Source organism: Hyaena hyaena, unplaced genomic scaffold, assembly GCF_003009895.1.
Source record: "Hyaena hyaena isolate Hyena2069 unplaced genomic scaffold, ASM300989v1 scaffold_347, whole genome shotgun sequence".
Lineage (NCBI taxonomy): Eukaryota > Metazoa > Chordata > Mammalia > Carnivora > Hyaenidae > Hyaena > Hyaena hyaena.
This window is the reverse complement of record NW_024080979.1, coordinates 269,149-287,300: the sequence shown is the minus strand read 5'-3', so window position 1 is coordinate 287,300 and position 18,152 is coordinate 269,149. Positions and strand designations below refer to the sequence as shown.

Sequence of the window (18,152 nt, the reverse complement as noted above, 5' to 3'; positions counted from 1 at the left end):
GACATAGGAAGCACTTTGCATAATGCTGGCCTGTAATGGGCAATCAATATATCTTAGGTATAATAATGTCATAGTCTATAAAGTTTTTAAGCTGTAAAATTGAAGTGTAATTTCAGTCTTAAAAATTTTGCCAAGATTATAGAATATTTTCAGTATTTATCTGTGTAAAATTCAACTTAATCTGTATTCAATTCTGAGATTACTTCTGTTTCAAAAGGTCAGAGATGAAATTTTCCAAAATGTATACAATGTATACAACTTTTGAGAACTGTTCCCTCCCTCCAACTCCCTTGAAATATCATTATAAAACAAACCAGAAATGGACTTTCAAATAAAATCACACAGAAATTATTTTGGGGGTTTTCCAATTTAAAATACATTTGAGACTAAGGCCACAGTGTCAGAGAGCTCTGAAAAACAGGCTTTAAGAAAAAAATGACTATAATAAAAATAGTCTAATTGCTCCCAAAATTCAAAATGAGTTCCCAGGTCAATAACGAATTCTTTACTGTGAATTAAGGACTTAAAATCTATTAACATACCAGATTAGCCTCAGAAAATTATTGACTTTTCTAAACTTATTCCCAAATTTATTAGTTTTAGTAAACCTTTCTCATATTTAGAACCAAGCACATATACTGTAAGATTTAATGCATTCAAATTAGCACGTTTTACAATTAAAAAAAAACCCTACAATAGTCAAAGTAATTTGGTAAATATCAAAATTATCACTTCAGAGAGTTCTTTAAATAATAGAATATAACAATATAAGAGAAAAATTATAAAGAGCGACATAAAAGCAGTGTTTTAAATGTACTAGGAAAAATAATACCTTTTAAGTACTTATTAAGAATGTACTGCAACCCATAAAATACTGTTTCCTCATATTTCACCTTCTTTATTTTGGAGTTTTCGGTCTTCTTTTCACGGCATTCAAAGTATGAATAAACTTTGCTGGTATTGGGTGGGTACTGTTTATAGTGAGTAACCTAAAGGAGAAAGCAATACTTGAGTTAGAAAATATTTGAATAGAATACAAATCATGACAGAAAGGGCTTGAAATTATTTAAAACCAGAGAAACTATACTTATTTGCTATTCATCAGCTACTTTTCCTGGCTGTAAAGAATAAAAAATAAGTATCATACTTATTAGGATACTTTCAATGTTCACTATCTTACTTTGAAAACCACAGGAAAATATTAAATTTTATAAACAAATCAACTGAATTTAAGGAAGTGCGAGGCCTCTAAGCTGGACAGACACTTGAAATTAAAGTTTGAAGAAAGGTATCTCATTTGATCTTGGGGAATGGTCTTCCTTCAGGGAAAGAGGGATGTAGCTGTCTGGCAGGGGCATACCCAGAATACAAAAGAACGAACTGGAAGCAGAATGTGGTGCTGTTACTATCTAAATGTGGTATGTCTAAGAAGTCAATAGGCAGGGCCTTCCCATGACTCAACTTATTCATCTGTACAGAGAGGGAGGCAGGGAGAATGACTTCTATCTTCACAGTAACACTATGTAACCTAGATGAAAGCAACAGTAGGAGAAAAAATATCCTGTCTTATAACATTACTTTTTCTCCAATTACCACCAAATTGGTAAGTCAGTCTATCCAATGTAACATCAAATCCTTAGGGGTATAAAAATAAGTATTACCATAAATTTATTTTCCATGAATTGGGTAAGAGTCACTGTTGACAATTAATGTCTTAATTATTTCTTAAGAAAAAAATGAGTTCATTATGGTTGATTTTTTAAATATTTTAATGTGACTAAAACATTTTACCAACAGAAAGTAACTGGAAGATTAATGTATATTTACTCTGTTGAAACAGTAGGAATGATGCCTTAAAACTTAAGGTATAAGGTGGTAAGGTAGGTCATGGCAGAATAATCTCTGCAGCACAAGTTTCATAAATGAACCATGTTTCCTGGTTAGCTCTGATCCCCAGTTTAGGGAAGCCAATGCTTTCCTTGTTTGGTTGCACAATCTTAATCCTAATAAAACTTGACTTTAACCTAAATAATCTCTGTAGTTTAGCACAAAAATTCTAAGATGAATATACTCTATATAGTGAGCGGAAAAAAAAATCACAAATGTTTATTAATAAACATTTTATTTTATTAATAAATGTTTCTGCTCCAACAGAACAACTTGTCACTCTATGAAAACAGTACCCTGATGCTACTTGAAGGCAACTGGGAGGTGAATCTTAAACCTAGAGGTTTCTACACCAGGGTTTTTTTTCAAGGTTAGAACCTGGAGACTGATACCACTGGAACCTGAAGCAGCATTTCAGTGAAATAGCTAAAGCCAAACCCAGAGCAGTTAAATCTTCAAGCCAATTCACTAAAATGTGAAAACAACATAAAGATTTATAGGAACGATACCCTATTTTAACTGATTAGAAAAACATAACACCATCTAAAAACATACCCAAGAAGTATGTAAAAATGAAAATGCCCCATTTACAATCTAAATAACTCTTAACTCCTTTAGTGGGAATAAACAGTGAGGTAGAAAAAAAGTCAACTATGATGAAGTCAAAATCAAAGGAAAGTCTGGATCACATCATGCAAGTTTATAAAAGCAAGATCCATAGTTGTGACTCTCAATAGTTAGTCTGACCTTTTACAGTTCAGATACTTAATGGTACATCTTTATGAATTTACTTTTAAATCTAGGAGATTTAAAAGTAGGAGAAGGCAAATGAATCTTTTGAGTAGACCAAACAGTTAAAACCTGAATGGAAATGTCCCTAAACCATTTAACTCCACTTTGGTCTAAAAGTATACTAAAATTTTTTGACCAATTAGAGTCCCAGTTCTGGACAACAACTGAACATATTTATAATTTTAAAGCTTTACTTCTGCCTTCCTGTTTAATTATGGTACTTAAAACCTTAGCACAGGGGCACCTGCATGGCTCAGTCAGTTAAGTGTTGGATTCTTGATTTTGGCTCAGGTCATGATCTCACAGGTTAGTGAGATTGAGCCCTGTATTGGACTCCATGCTAACAGCGTGGAGCCTGTTTGGGATTCTCCTTCCCTCCCTCTCTCTCGCTCGCTCGATCTGTCCTTCCACTGCTTGTGCACACTTGCTCTCTTTCTCTCTCAAAATAAACAAACATTAAAAGAAAAATCTTCTTTGGACAGCTTTAGAGAACTGTTCTAGAATTTAGCTAAAGCAGTTAATTAACCATGAAGTCTAATTTACCACTAACCACCTACCAATGAATATTCATAGAATAAAATAGTATACTTAGATATAATTACATTGGCTAATACCACTGTTTTAACTGGGGAAATTTTTAAACCAAGCTTCTTCATAAACACTATTCTACAAATACAGCCAACAGATGATTTACAGTGTTTCTAGTTTTGCTAGGTTTACTATCCTCTTCATTTTACTTTCTGCTAAACTGATCTCTCTGAATCCCTAGGGACCTTCACTAGAAAATGAGATGATACAGCAGAAAATCAAATTAATAAGTTGTTATTCTATAAATAGTTCATTCACAAATATATATCCCGTGTCCACTATGTATCAGGCAGTTTCAGAGTCTGAGGATGGGGAAATAAAATGGAAGTAAAAAGTATGTTTTAAGCTAGAATGAATATGATCTGATTCATATTTCATAAGAATCAGCTTGACAGTGAGGTGGAGAATGGATTACAAGGTGACCAAAGAGGAAGCAGGCCTCTCAGATAAAAGATAACTACCAAAGACTATCTTAGGTGAGAGAAGTGTCTCAGTTGGAGATACAGGAGAATTTGACTAAAACACTCTACGTGGGGAATAGTAAGGGTGAGGGGTTAAAACTAGTTCCTACATTTTTGGCTTGAGCAACTGGGTGAATAATGGTGCCATTTACGGAGATGGGGAAAGGCTATGGAAGGAATGGATTAGAGCTCAGTTTTAAATATGTCATGTAAAGCTAACAAAGTTGCACAGTATTCAAAATTAAAGTGAACTACAAAAAATGAGCTCTTACATCACGTTGGTTTTCTTAGCACTACTTTAGTTTCTATCAATAGAGAAATGGTTCTATAATAAATTTAACATTTTTATAAGATGAAAATAGCTATTTTCTCATAATATCCTCAGCAAACCTTACTCTTAAAAATGTTTCCTAAACTAGCATGATTTTCCTCCAGCTAACAGAGTACTACCAGTACATAAATACATGTGTGGTAAAGAACACAGGCACATAAGGAAATGTAGTTCTTTTAACAGAACTTAATTTTACAGTCATGTGAGTGATTTATTTCATGAAAAGCTTCTAAAAATTATAATCCCTAGGGTAATATCCTTGTCCCAAGTATGACACTTAAAGAGAAGTATGAGATATATTTAAGTTGCATAGAATCCTTCTATGAGGGCAAACTCTTTAACTTTTTCCTGAGCCTCTCCAGATATTCCATAATGTTGATCTGGTGTCTTTTCACGAGCTTTCCTCTCACAATGAGATCACATGTCCGAAGGCAATCACTACTAACCTACTTTACCAGTTATAATGTTAACAGCTAAGGAATGATCGTAAGTCAACATTTTTTTTTTAACAATACCATGTGTACATAAGAGCACATGGGGTAACAGAGAATGCTACAGAGTAAGTTTTATTATCTTCATAATTTATAAGGGCCTTCAGAAGAGGATCCACTCAACCTTACAATGAATGGCTAAGACTTTATGTCTCTCCAATGCTACTATGCTTAAAATAGCAAAAATACATAAATAAATAAATAATTAACACTTTTTAAAATTTCTCAAACCCTGGAAATAGTTCTGTTGCTGCAGAAAATAATTCTTTGCTATTTGGCTTTTGAAGCAATAATAACTTCAAAAATATGGCTTAAAGATTTTTGGATTATCTTCTGGGGAAGAGAGGAAATTGTCAAATCATACTACCCCTTCCCTTAAACCTCTTTGGCACAGAGTGTCTGATAATTTATACTTTAGCTGTACTTCTGAAAAAGATTTAATCAACTGACAAAGAGAACACCAGCTTCTTGTATCTTTGTTTTGCAAAATCTTATAAAATTATAAAATTATTACTGACCTAAGTTAATCTTCCTATGAAGTACAATCATGACTTACATATAGGATTTTATTTCTATTGCCTGAGCTTCCTGTATAATTTATGGTATCAAGCTTACTAGAAAACTGCATCATCAGAATGCACAGGTAATTTCTGAAAGCCACTAGTCCATGCCTCATAAAGCTCCAGCTGCTAGGAGACCCACTGTGATATAACTCAGCTGCCTCTTCAAAAGCAATGAAAAAGAAGCAACTATGAAAAATAGGGACAATTCATAGAAGGACAATGGAGAGCTAAAGTCTCAGCCAGGACTAAATTGCCAGTGAGACAATTCTCATCCATCCCCAACTCTTCCAAAAAGCCCAAATCTTTAAGGGTTCTTATTCCGCCATTAACGAGGCAGCAAAATGTTCTGTTTTACAAAATCTACCTTGGGTGCCTAATCATCATACATAAATTATAAAATCTTCTGTAACTTCTCTAAAACCAATTTTCACCCATCCTGAATTTTAAGAGACACCTTTTGTTTTTTACAATACCTAGGAGATCTCTAATATTTATGAAATGAACTGATGAAAATGGGCTGAGTTCTAAATAACCAGTTTATAAATGACCTTTTGAGAAGCAACCCACACTGGACAGCACAATTCATAACAATGGGTGATGTGTAAACTGCTTAGAGATTACTGTTGTACACTATATATTGTTTATTTCAACTCAATTAACGTCTGCCATTTTTATCTGCTAATAGGATAAATGTTCAGAAATAATCAAACTATTCTCTGCTGTAGTTTTTACAAACATCCACACAGAAGGAAAAGGAACAAGGAACAGAAATACATCTTTTAATGAGGCAGTTATTTGTAAACTAATCATTGGCTACCCCAGATATAGGTGGGGAACTCCCTACCCCCAAACAGAAAGCTGACCTGTCTCCTTCATGAAAAGTTCCAAATGCCTTTTAAGCGTCGCAATGGCTAACACCCTTCAATGCGCCTTTCCCTATCTGGCCTACCACAATGTAAATACAACCCAGTAGATAATTTTGGTTTATGCCATTATGAAAATGATTAAACAGGCACCCAAGATGAAAACGGAAAAAGACCACATTTACCTGTTTTCTCAGTTCCTTATTATGCATGATATAGTATGAGATTACAGAAATGAACCCTCTGGAGAGGGGACAAGAGAAAACAAAGCACCTGTGCTGTCATGTGCTTAAGCACTATCCTACTTGCAAAAAACCTTTTTGTAGTCCTTAGACAACCAACGTTTCTTTCTTCAGTTTTAGAAAGAAGAAATCAATGATATTCTCTTATCCATCAACATGTCTAAAACCACTAGGTTCACTTCTTTAACTTAGCCAGTAGTTTGTAAGTACTGATAAGGATGAGTAATAGTCTCGTTTAATTGCCAAATAAAAATTTCATTGCTTCTAACATCAAGATTCTGATTTGTCTCTTTTTCATCTAAGAAGATAAAATGGGATATAGGCTATAAGGACCACTAAATATGTAAGGCAAATGAAACTTAAAAATATTAGTGTGGAATAAAACATGTCAACTTGACTAAATCCTCTTGAGGGATATTTTTGGGGGGAAAATTAAAAATCTTACTAAAAAGATTTCATATTAGACCAATTTGGAAGATGGCAGTAGAACAGGACCACCTTAGGCTTGCCTTGTCCCAAAACAACTAGATAATTATCAAATCATACTAAATACCCTAGAAATTTACCTGAAGACTGGTAGAACAAATTCTACAACTAAAGGTAGAAAAGAGGCCACATCAAAGAAGGCAGAATTATGGAGAAGTGGTTTGGGAGAAATGGATCATAGCTGCTGTGGTGGAAGGGAGAAAGGCTACAGGCAGATGAACACACAAGGGAGCACAGGGGAATATGAATCCCCATAGCACTTGGCTTATAAAGCAAGAGGAGCCAAATTTTGTGACTTCTTGCAACCAGCAGGGCTTAAAGCCTGGAGTTTTAAAGATCAGCAGGCTTGGCTGGGATAGAGCCAAGGGCCTTGCCCTGCTCCTGGAGAGAAAGCAGGCAAACAGCCCATGAACATACAGTGTGAAAACAGTGATCTGAAAAACAGCTAGGGCGCACAGTGGGGAGGTTATCTGCTCATGATGGAGCATGTCCCAGAGAGACAGCATTCACAGAGAGACTCCTGTGGGAACAAAGGAACTGGCAAAATCCATTTCATGCCACCCCCTACCCCTCAGCATAAGCACAGGGCCACCTGTGGGAACCAGTGCAGGACCCACACTCCCTACCTATCTTGCTTACACCAAGACCCTGCCACTGTGCACTTGGGCGGAATTGCCCCTCCCAGTCATATTTGCCTCAGCTGTAGCTGAGTAAAGAATGGGTTCAAACTTCAACGACCATCAACTTAATACAGACTGCTATATGCCAAAGAGGTTACATACAAACCTAATGGTAAACACAAATATAAAACCACTAATAAATATGCAACACAGAGAAAGAAATCCAAATATATCATTAAAGAAAACCAGGAAACCATGAAACAGAAAGACAAGAATCTCAAGAAAATCGTCAGAAACAATTACAAAAAAATAATAAAATGGCACTGAATACATATCTTCTAATAATTACTTTGAATGTAAACGAATTAAACACTCCAGTCAAAAGATTAGGGTGACAGAATAGAGAAAAAATAAGACCCTTCTACATCATGCCTGCAAGAGACTCCTTTTAGATCTAAAGACACTGGCAGATTAAAAAGTGAGGGGATGAAGAAACACCTATCATGCAAATGGATGTGAAACGAAAGCTGGAATAGCAATACTTTTTCTCAGACAAAGTAGACTTTAAAACAAAAACCATGGTGCTCCTAGGTAGCTCAGTTGGTTGAGCATCCCACTTTGGCTCAGGTCATGATCTCAAGGTTCATGGGTCTGAACCCCGCATGGGGTTCTGTCCTGACAGCTTGCTCAGAGCCTGGAGCCTGCTTTGGATTCTGTGTCTCCTTCACTCTCTGCCCCTCCCTCGCTTTCTCTCTGTCTCTGTCTCTCTCTCTCTCAAAAATAAATAAACGTAAAACAAAAACTGTAAAAAGAGACAAAGAATATAATAATAAAGGGGACAATCCAACAAGATTTAACTGTAAGTATTTATGCACCCAACACAGAAATACTAAATACATAAAACAGTTAATAACAAACATAAAGGAATTAATTGCTACTAATACAATAACAGTAAGGGACTTTAACACGCTACTTACATCCATGGACAGATCACCTAAACAGGAAATCAGTAAGGAAACAATGGATTTGGATGAGCAGATAGATTTAACAGATATATTCATAACATTCTATCTTAAAATAGAATACACATTCTTTTCAAATGCACACAGAACGGTCTCTAGAATAGATCACATATTAGGCCACGAAAGAAGCCTCAACAAATTCAAGAAGATCAAAGCCACACTATGCATCTTTTCTGACCACAATGCTATGAAACCAGAAGTCAACCACATGAAAAAACCTGGAACGATGACAAATACAGGGAGGTTAAATGACAATGAATGGGTAAATCAAGAAATAAAAGAATAGATTAAAAAGTACATGGAAACAAATGAGAACACAATCGTTCAAAGCCTTTGGAATGCAACCAAAACGATTCTAAGAGGGAAGTTTATAGCAATACAGGATTATCTCAAAAAGCAATAAAAGTCTCAAATGAACAACCTAACCTTACACCTAGAGGCTAGAAAAAGAACAAACAAAACCCCAAACCAACCTAAGGAAGGATATAATAAATACTACAGCAGAAATAAATGATATAGAAACTTAAAAAAAGCAAGAGAATAGAGCAATGAAATCAGAAGTGGATTCTTTGAAAAACAAAACAAAATTGATAAACCTCTAGACAGACTCATCAGGAAAGAAGAGAAAGGACTCAAATAAATGAAATCACAAATGAGACAGAAGAAATAGCAACCAACACCACAGAAACACAAACAATTCTGAGAATACTGTGAAAAGTGATATACCAATAAATTGGACAGCCTAGAAGAAATGGATGAATTCCTAAAAACATATAAGCTACCAAAACTGAAACAGAAAGAAATAGAAAATTAGAATAGACTTATTGCTAGCAAAGAAAGTGAGTCAGTAATCAAAAAACTCCCAACAAACCAAAGTCCAGGACCAGACAGCTTCCCAGGCAAATTCTACCAAACATTTAAAGACAGAATACCTGTTCTTGTTAAACTATTCAAGAAAGAAAGGAAGAAAGGAAGAAAGGAAGGAAGAAAGAGAAAGGAAGGAAAGAAGGAAGGAAGGAAGGAAGGAAGGAAGGAAGGAAGGAAGGAAGGAAGGAAGGAAGGGAAACTTTCAAATTCATTCTATGAGGCCAGCATTACTTTATCAATACCAGATAAAGACACCACTAACTACAGGCCAGTATCTCTGATAAACACAGATGAAAAATTCTCAACAAATTACTAGCAAACCAAATCCAACAATACATTAAAGAATTATTCACTACAATCATGTGGGATTTTATTCTTGGGTTGCAAGAGTGGCTAAATAGTCTCAAATCAATTAACATGCTACAGCACACCAATAAGAGAAAGGATAAGAACCACATGATCATTTCAATAGATGCAGAGAAAGCATTTTACAAAGTACAACATCCATTCATGATAAAAACCCTCAATAAAATAGGTTTAAAGGCAATAAACCTCAACATAATAAATGCCATATATGAAAAACCCACAACTATCATCATCCTGCATGGGGAAAAATGGAGAGCTTTTCACCTAAGGTCAGGAACAAGACAAGGATGTCCACTCTCACCACTTTTATTCAACATAGTACTGGAAGTCCTAGCCACAGCAATCAGACAACTAAAAGAAAAGGCTTCCAAATTCGTAAGGAAGTAGTAAGACTTTCACTATTTGCAGAAGACATGACACCATATATAGAAAACTCAAAAGATTCCACCAAAAAACTATTAGAACTGATGAATGAATTCAGTAGAGTTGTAGGATACAAAAATCAATGTATGGAAATCTTGAATCTTTTTTTTTTTTTTTAAATATTTTTATTTATTTCTAGGAGAGAGAGAGAGAGACAGCGTGAGCAGGGGAGGGGCAGAGAGAAGGGGAGACACAGAATCCAAAGTAGGCTCCAGGCTCTGGCTCGAACCCACAAACTGTGAGATCATGACCTGAGCTGAAGTCAGATGCTTAACCAACTGAGCCACCCAGGTGCTCCTAGAAAATCTTGAATCTTTATACAGCAATACTGCAGCGATAGCAAGAGAAATTAAGAAGACATTCCCATTTACATTTGCAGCAAATATAGTAAGACATTTAGGAACAAATCTAACTGAAGAGGTAAAAGACCTGTATTCTGAAAACTATAATACACTGATGAAAGAAATTGAAGACAACACAAAGGAATGGAAAGACATTCTCCCATGTTCATAACCTAGAAGAACAAATATTGTTAAAATGTCTATACTACCCAAAGCAATCTACACATTTAATACAATCTCTATCAAAATGCCAACTGCATTTTTCACAGAGGTAGAACAATTCTAAAATCTGTATGGAACCACAAAAAACCCCAAATAGCTAAAGCAATCTTGAAAAAGCAAAGCAAAGCTGCTGGTATCATAACTTTGGACTTTAAGATATATTACAAAGCTGTAGTAATCAAAACAAGATGGCACAAAATAGATACACAGATCAATGGATCTGATTAGAAAGCCCAGAAATAAACCCACGTCATGTCAATAAATCTTCAACAAAGCAGGAAAGAATATCCAATGGGAAAAAAGACAGTCTCTTCAACAAAGTGTTGGGGAAACTGGCCAGCCACAAGCAAAAGAATGAAACTAGACTACTTTCTTACACCATACACAAAATAAATTCAAAGGGATTAAAGATCTAAATGTCAGACCTGAAGCCATAAACATCCTAGAACACAGGTAGTGTTCTTTGGCTGTAGCAACTTCTTTCTAGGTATGTCTCCTGAGGCAGGGGAAACAAAAGCAAAAATAAACTACTGGGACTACATCTAAATAAAAAGCTTCTGCACAGCACAGGAAACAATCAACAAAACTAAAAGACAACCTACCGAATGGGAGAAGATATTTGAAAATGACACATCTGATAAAGGGTTTGAATCCAAAATATATAAAGAACTTCTACAACTCAACACCCACAAAACAAATAATAATCCAATTAAAACATGGACTGAAGACATGAACAGATAATTCTCCAACAAAGACATACAGATGGCCAAAAGATACATGAAAAGATCCTCAACATCAATTACCATCAGGAAATGCAAATCAAAACTACAATGAGTATCACCTCTCACCTGTCAAAATGGCTGAACTCAATAACACAAGAAACAACAGGTGTTGGCGAGGATGTGGAGATAAAGGAACACTTTTGCATTGTTGGTGGAAATGCAAACTGGTGCAGCTAATCTGGAAAACAGTATTGAGATTCCTCAACAAGTTAAAAATACAACTACCTTGGGGCGCCTGGGTGGCTTAGTCGGTTAAGCGTCTGACTTTCGCTTAGGTCATGATCTCGCGGTTCGTGGGTTCGAGCCCCGCGTCTGGCTCTGTGCTGACTGCCAGCTCAGAGCCTGGAGCCTATTTCAGGGTCTGTATCTCCCTCTCTCTCTGACCTTCCCCTGCTCATGCTGTCTCTCTCTCTCTCTCCTAGAAATAAAAAAAAAAAAAAAAAAATACAACTACCTTACCATCCAGTAATTTTACTACTGGGTACTTACCCACAAAATACAAAAACACTAATTCAAAGGGATACATATACCCCCGTATTTACAGCAGCCAAGATATGGAAGCAGCCCAACTGTTCTTCCACTGATAAATAAAAAAGAGGTGTGTGTCGTGTGTATACATATACATGCAAAATGGATTATTCAGCCATAAAAAAGAAGGAAATAGGCCCATTTGCAAAGACATGGATGGAGCTAGAGAGTATAATGCTACATCAACTAGTCAAAGACAAATATTATGATTTCACACATAAACAGAATTTAAGAAACAAAACAAATGAGCAAAGAGGAAAATAAAGAGAGTGACAAACCAAGAAACAGACTCGTAATTATGGAGTACAGGCATGGTTACCAAGGGGGAGGTTTGTGGGGGGACATGTTGAACAGGCGATGGGGATTAGGGAAGGCACTTGTGATGAGCACTGGGTGATGCTATGTAAGTGTTGAATCACTGTATTGTACACCTGTAATGAATACTACACTGAATGTTACATAACTGAAATTAATATAAAAACTTAAAAACACATATAAAAAATAAAAAGGCTTCATATTACAGAATAAAATATACCAGTCTGATTTGACAATAGGCAGGAATAAGCCATTAAATAGATGCAAATTATAATAGTGCATTAATAGCAGTATATCTCCCTGCTAGGAGATTAGAAAGCTTTAATTCATTCATCTAATTAAAAGCATCCCAGAAAATTGATGTTAAGGCAATTTTACATTCCTTATGTATAACGGCTCAAGGAACTACAAACTAAAGAAATTTACACTCATTTTGTTTTTAAAAGTTAGACCCATCAACTATTTCCCATTTTCAATCAAATGATAAATTACTACATCAAAAAAAAAATTGGAGGGGCGCCTGGGTGGCTCAGTTAACCGACTTTGGCTCAGGTCAGATCTCACGGTTCCTGGGTTCCAGCCCCGCATCCAGGCTCTGTGCTGACAGCTCCGAGCCCACAGAGCCTGGAGCCTGTTTCAGATTCTGTGTCTCCCTCTCTCTCTGACCCTCCCTGACTCATGCTCTGTCTCTCCCTGTCTCAAAAATAAATAAACTGTTAAGAAAATTTTTTAAAGAAAAAAACTGGAAATCATTTTAAAGATTTAGTTAGGGAAAAAATTGGGGAAGAAAATTTAGTTAAGAGAAAGCTATGAATGAGACCATTCTAAAATCACTACCAAAGATACTCAAAATGCTAGGACCTAAGACAAGTGAAAGTTTTAAGGCCTAGAAAAACCATACTTGGTAACACTTTGATCTCCTTCAATGGTGTAGATTTCCACTTTAAAATTCCACTTAAAAGACCACTTGTTAAGGAGATTTGGCTCTGCTTTAAATAAGTACCCGTCTAAATTATAAGTAGAATCTTAAGGCTACTGGGAAGAAATGAACAAACAGAACTTTAAGTAAAATGAGATTCTCCAAAATACTTTGTCCAATTATTTAAGTAAAGAAAAGCAAAAAAACAAAAGAAAAAACAACACCTCACAACGAAAACCAAAAATATGAGACCATTATATGCCTTCCCTTTTTATTTCAAACCACCATGCTGTCAAGTAAAAACTGATCTTTATTTTGTTCAAGTGGGTTTTCTGGCCTGACATTTCATCTTTTAAGTGTGTTGGCCAACAAAGCTTAGCAAAGTATAAGTTGAGTTTATTTCATGTAATTTGGAAACTAGGGGTAAGAACTTTGCCACATTTTAATCATTCTTTCCTTTACTAATTTGTGTGGGTTTCAAACAAAATTAATGGTGCAGCAATACACTGAAGTGTCCAATATTGTGCCACTTCCCTGAGTTCTCCAGGGTTAAAAACTACAATTTAACTCGTGATTCACTTTCCTTTTCAAAGAAATCCTGTAGTGGCCCTAATGTATTCCATTACAAAGGGCAGCGGACCGGCCTTTGCAACAGGGATAAGGAGCTTGAGTGATCACCGGGCGCAAAGGAGTTTGAAACGAAGCCCAGTGGAGTGGGACAGGGGAATCCAGCACGTTTGCCGACGGCAGATAGGTGTCCTCCACACCCCGGCCACAGGCAGAGGAACGTGGCTGGCTGCTGCGGCACCCCTACTAGGTCCTCGCCCACCTCTTCCTCGGGAAGGGACGTACCTGCTCAGCAAGCGGGGAGTGCACTCGATTCCGCTTGGCGGGGAAAACCCACATCTCCAACCCCAGTCCCTTTCTCCACGGCCGAGCCCCTGGGGCCGTTACCTAACTGACCCGCTCCTCGGCCGAGCCCTCGCCCAGGCCGGCCCAATCCCACCCGGCCAAGGCCAAAGGGCCGCGCTCCTGGGGAAGGCGTGCGCTCGGCCGGTGACGCCCAGGCCTCCCTCGTCCCGCCACAACCGTCGGAGCCCCGAGCCCAGCGGCGGGCAGGCGGGCGGCTCCGGCAGGGGCCCGCCTCAGCCCCTCGCCGCGCCCCCCCACCACGCACCCCAAAGCCCCGCCTCCTGCCGTCCATCCCTCCATCCCTCCTCCATCCACCTCCTCCCCACTGCGGCGCTAGCTTCACCTGCCTCATCCCGCCGCTACCTCCTCTCACCCGCTCCTTCCCTCGGGGTCGCGCCGCGCCACGACCCCAGACCGGCCGTCCCCCGCCCCACAGCCCCGCGCTCGTCCCAAACGTGCCCTCTCCTCCCCCTTCACCTGCCCTCGTCCCGAACCTCTACCTTGTAGGAGTCAGTAGCTAGGAGAATGTTGAACTCGGCGTCTGCCGCAGCATTCATCTCGGGCGGGAGTGTGAGGGCCACGCGCCGCGAGCTGACCGGCGCGGCTGCGAGGAAGGAGAAAAATGAGCTTCACCGCGCTCCGTTGCTTAAGTCACCGCTCGGTCGGAGGGGCGGGGGAGAAGAGGGGGAAGCGGAGTGGGGAGGAGGGGCCACAGGAGGGCGGGCCCGGGAGCCGTGACGCGACGGGGGGTGGCGGCAGCGGCAGCTCTCGCGTTCTCAGCCTTGGGACTCCGACCGACTCCTCACCTCGGCTCACCGCCCCCGCTCCGTCACCCCGGAGCAGACGCGAGGGGCGGGGCGCGGCCGCGCGTGCGCAGCGCCTGGGGGGCGGGGCTGGGCGGAGAGGACGTGAGGCACGCGCTCTTTCTCCCGCACGCTGGCTCCGGGAAACGCGGCTGCGGGGCAGTCCGGCGGGGGATTTGTGTTCCTCCCTCGGTTTCATTTCCCGGCGTGACGGGGGAGGGGTAATTCCCAGCCTCATCCCTCCTGCGATTACCCGGTTCGTTCGCCCAGCTGACACCTTCCCGTCCTTCCCAGTCCTGGCCCGTTTTCTGAGTCTTCCAGAAGTCACGCCACCCGGCTGGGGGCCGAGGAGCCTCCCTCCGCCGGTCTTCCCGTCCCTCCCCCCGCGCAGTTACTCACCTTTGTCTCCGGCTTGGATTGAGGGGTGAACCTTTTGCCTCCATCCTTCTTGTCCCTCCTGGTCCTTCTAACCCTCTCTTTAAAATCCCAAGAGCTGCGGTGAAGAATAAGGTCTGAGGGGCCTCTTTACTCTGCTAAATCGACTTCGCTTTCCTTTGCCTATGTGGCTGCGCTCTTTGATCCTTTGAGCGATGTTTTGACTTTCCCGGAGAAAATACCCTGCGCCGGAAGGCGGGGGTTGAATTCAGTCCTCACACCTAATTGAATCTAATAGTGCCGAGAAATAAACGGCAACGGGCCAAGATTTTGACACGGTGCAAAACTGACTTTCATCATTGTTAGAATCGTTAAATCTTGGGAAATGGTTGGGCAACCTCCAAATAAGAAGCAAGGGAAACGACGTCAGATGACTTCACCTAAGTGCATGCCATCCACTTGCGCAGTTCCCATTCGGGGTTGCATTTTTACGTGAAAGAGATTTCCTTTGTCCACATGGTCAGTAGCTGGTGCTACTGCCTTTTATTCTTTTTTTTTTTTTTAATTCTGAGATTTAGGTTTTACAAGATACAAGTAGCCGTGGAGGGTACGGTTCAATGAAAACTGGTACAGGAATTTAATAGACTATCAAGTTTGTGAAGATCTCTCATTTTACCTGGGAAGTGGGAGTGGAAAGGGGTACATACATTGTGAATTGAGAGATTCATCACAAGAAAACGGAGACCTCTTCAATTAAAAGTCAACTTCGGTTCAGACTATGGCCTTGGAGTAAGCACGGGTTCTTGACAGTCACCTCCATCTACAGAGTCCATACAGGCAAAGCTCATGGAAGTGGTGAGATTCCAAGGTAGTAAGTGACAATAAATACACACACCAGGGTAGTGAATAATAATAACGTTGAGAGTAATTTTCAGCAACAAGGTTGAAAACAAAAGAGGCTTTTTTTGTTTTTTTCCCCTGTGTTTACTGGGGAAAATTACTTTTTAAAACATTTAAGTATGTAAATTATTTATAAATTTTTTATTTTGGGAAATTTTAAGTCAAGCAGTGAGATTCAAAGAAGGAAGATCTTTATGCCTTTCTTAATTTGGGGCTTGTTTTCTTCATTCAAAAATTTCCATAACCTACTTTACTTAAATGACAAATTCTTTTGGCTTAGCTTCCTGGAATCCATGTATGTATAACTGACCATTGTTCTAGGCTGTCTTATGCAGGGAAAAAATAGGTTTCTGTTTACAAAATGGGCTTTGTTTAACGTAGCATTTTTTTTGAGGCAAAGTAAAATTTGATCCTACCATCTTGGCATTGCACTTGCATTTTTAAGGTGAAAAAGTTTAATATCAGGACACGCAAAAATGTTAATATTGCACTGACATTGCTAGTTAAATATAGAAAGTCACAAGGCCTACACACATTATTACTGACTTAAACCATCACAGTAATCTCCAGAGGAAAAGAAGTTACTTTAGCAATAGAAAATCACCACTTGCCTAAGATAGAATCAGGCACACTCTGTATGTAACTACATACATGCTTAATGCAGAACCAATTTGGAATTGATTGGGGTTTAGAACCAATAAATTATTAACCAAATACTTTAGATTTGTTTTGCAATAGTCTCCCTTGAAAGACAACATAACAGCTAGCATTTAGTATGTTTGTCTAGTAGCATGTAAAAGTTTGAGAAACTCTCATGAGTACCCACACACGACAAATAATGTCAATACAGACTTGTTTGGGGCCCCTTACTTTATTCAAAGACTTGGATTAATCTACCATACCTACCAAACAGCCAGTCAAGCAGGGTGAATTGGACATCCAACTCCTTATTTATATCCCTCGGAGTGCTATGAAAGCCTGCCACTCATACATTTGATCAGGCAGTGGGTGTTACTACACCACCCCTGTTTCCACACACTCTTCCAGACAGACTTTGGTACATGTTTGTATTTAAAAGTTGCCTCAGATATTCCAGTCTGACCTGGTTTCACTTCAGTAAGAAACACTGTCAAACACTGTCAAAACAAAAACAAAACAAAAACAGGAAAAGGAAACAAAACAGAGAAGTAGGTGTGGGATTCACCCATTTACAACTCCTGACAGTAGTCCTATCCATCACCCTTTATCACTTTCTCCAGCTTTACCAAGCATCAACAATTGTCACAAAGACAAAAGAAAAACTTTCTAATTAAACTTAGACCTTTTTAAATTCAAACTTCCTTGGCCCTTTGGGAACCACCCCGAGTTGTGATTTCCTAAAGAAAAGGATCCTCCTAAGATGTGGGTTAGGGGTCAGATTATCAGTGCTACCCGCCCTTTAATGACTCAGTCTTCTGGGTCCACTGACGTCACACAGAGACACACAGAAAACTGCTGAGTCTTCTTCTGAAAAGTACAGAAGTGACAGAGTAAATATAACCCACATACAGGAAGGATTAGGACACATACATGGATTGTGCACAGTCATTCCATTGCAAATGTCCTGTGGTCTGCTACACCCACTCTAAACCTGGGCAAGCTGGGTTAATCATCCCTCTGATGTTAAGCCCTTTTCATATGTCATATCCTGCAAGAAGTTTCCCAATCTATGTATGCAGCATCAATTTTCCCATCTTTATTAGTTGTGTTTTTGTTTCCCATTATATCCAAATGTAAATTTTTCTAATTCCAAACAAATAAAGTGGGAAATAATGGTAGAGAGCAAAAATAAAAGGTTTGAATTTATCTTTAAAAGTAAGACAGGGGCCAGCCCTGGGTAGCTCAGTCGGTGAAGCATCCAACCCTTGATTGCAACTCAGGTCATGATTCATGGACTGGAATCCTGCTGACAGTGTGGAGCCTGGTTGGAATTCTCTCTATCAAAATAAATAAAATTTAAAAAATAAAAGTAATGGATACCTGGATGACTCAGTCGATTAAACGTCTGATTTTG

General features: G+C 39.0%; 1 protein-coding gene across 2 annotated transcripts in view; it reads right to left on the bottom strand.

The window, feature by feature from the left end:
• The window catches only part of NAMPT (nicotinamide phosphoribosyltransferase), a 38,359-nt gene extending 22,859 nt beyond the window's left edge, over positions 1-15,500 (bottom strand). The window contains exons 1-3 of one of the 2 annotated variants that reach the window (XM_039249784.1): positions 15,224-15,500; positions 14,522-14,625; positions 833-989 (exon numbers count right to left, since the gene is read on the bottom strand). In XM_039249784.1, the coding sequence (XP_039105715.1) occupies positions 833-989; positions 14,522-14,578 (214 nt within the window). In that variant the 5' untranslated portion in view covers positions 14,579-14,625; positions 15,224-15,500. Of the gene's footprint in view, positions 1-832; positions 990-14,521; positions 14,682-15,223 lie in introns of those variants that run through there. The other variant, XM_039249783.1, reaches the window with a different exon arrangement.
• Between the last annotated feature and the right edge of the window lie 2,652 nt (positions 15,501-18,152).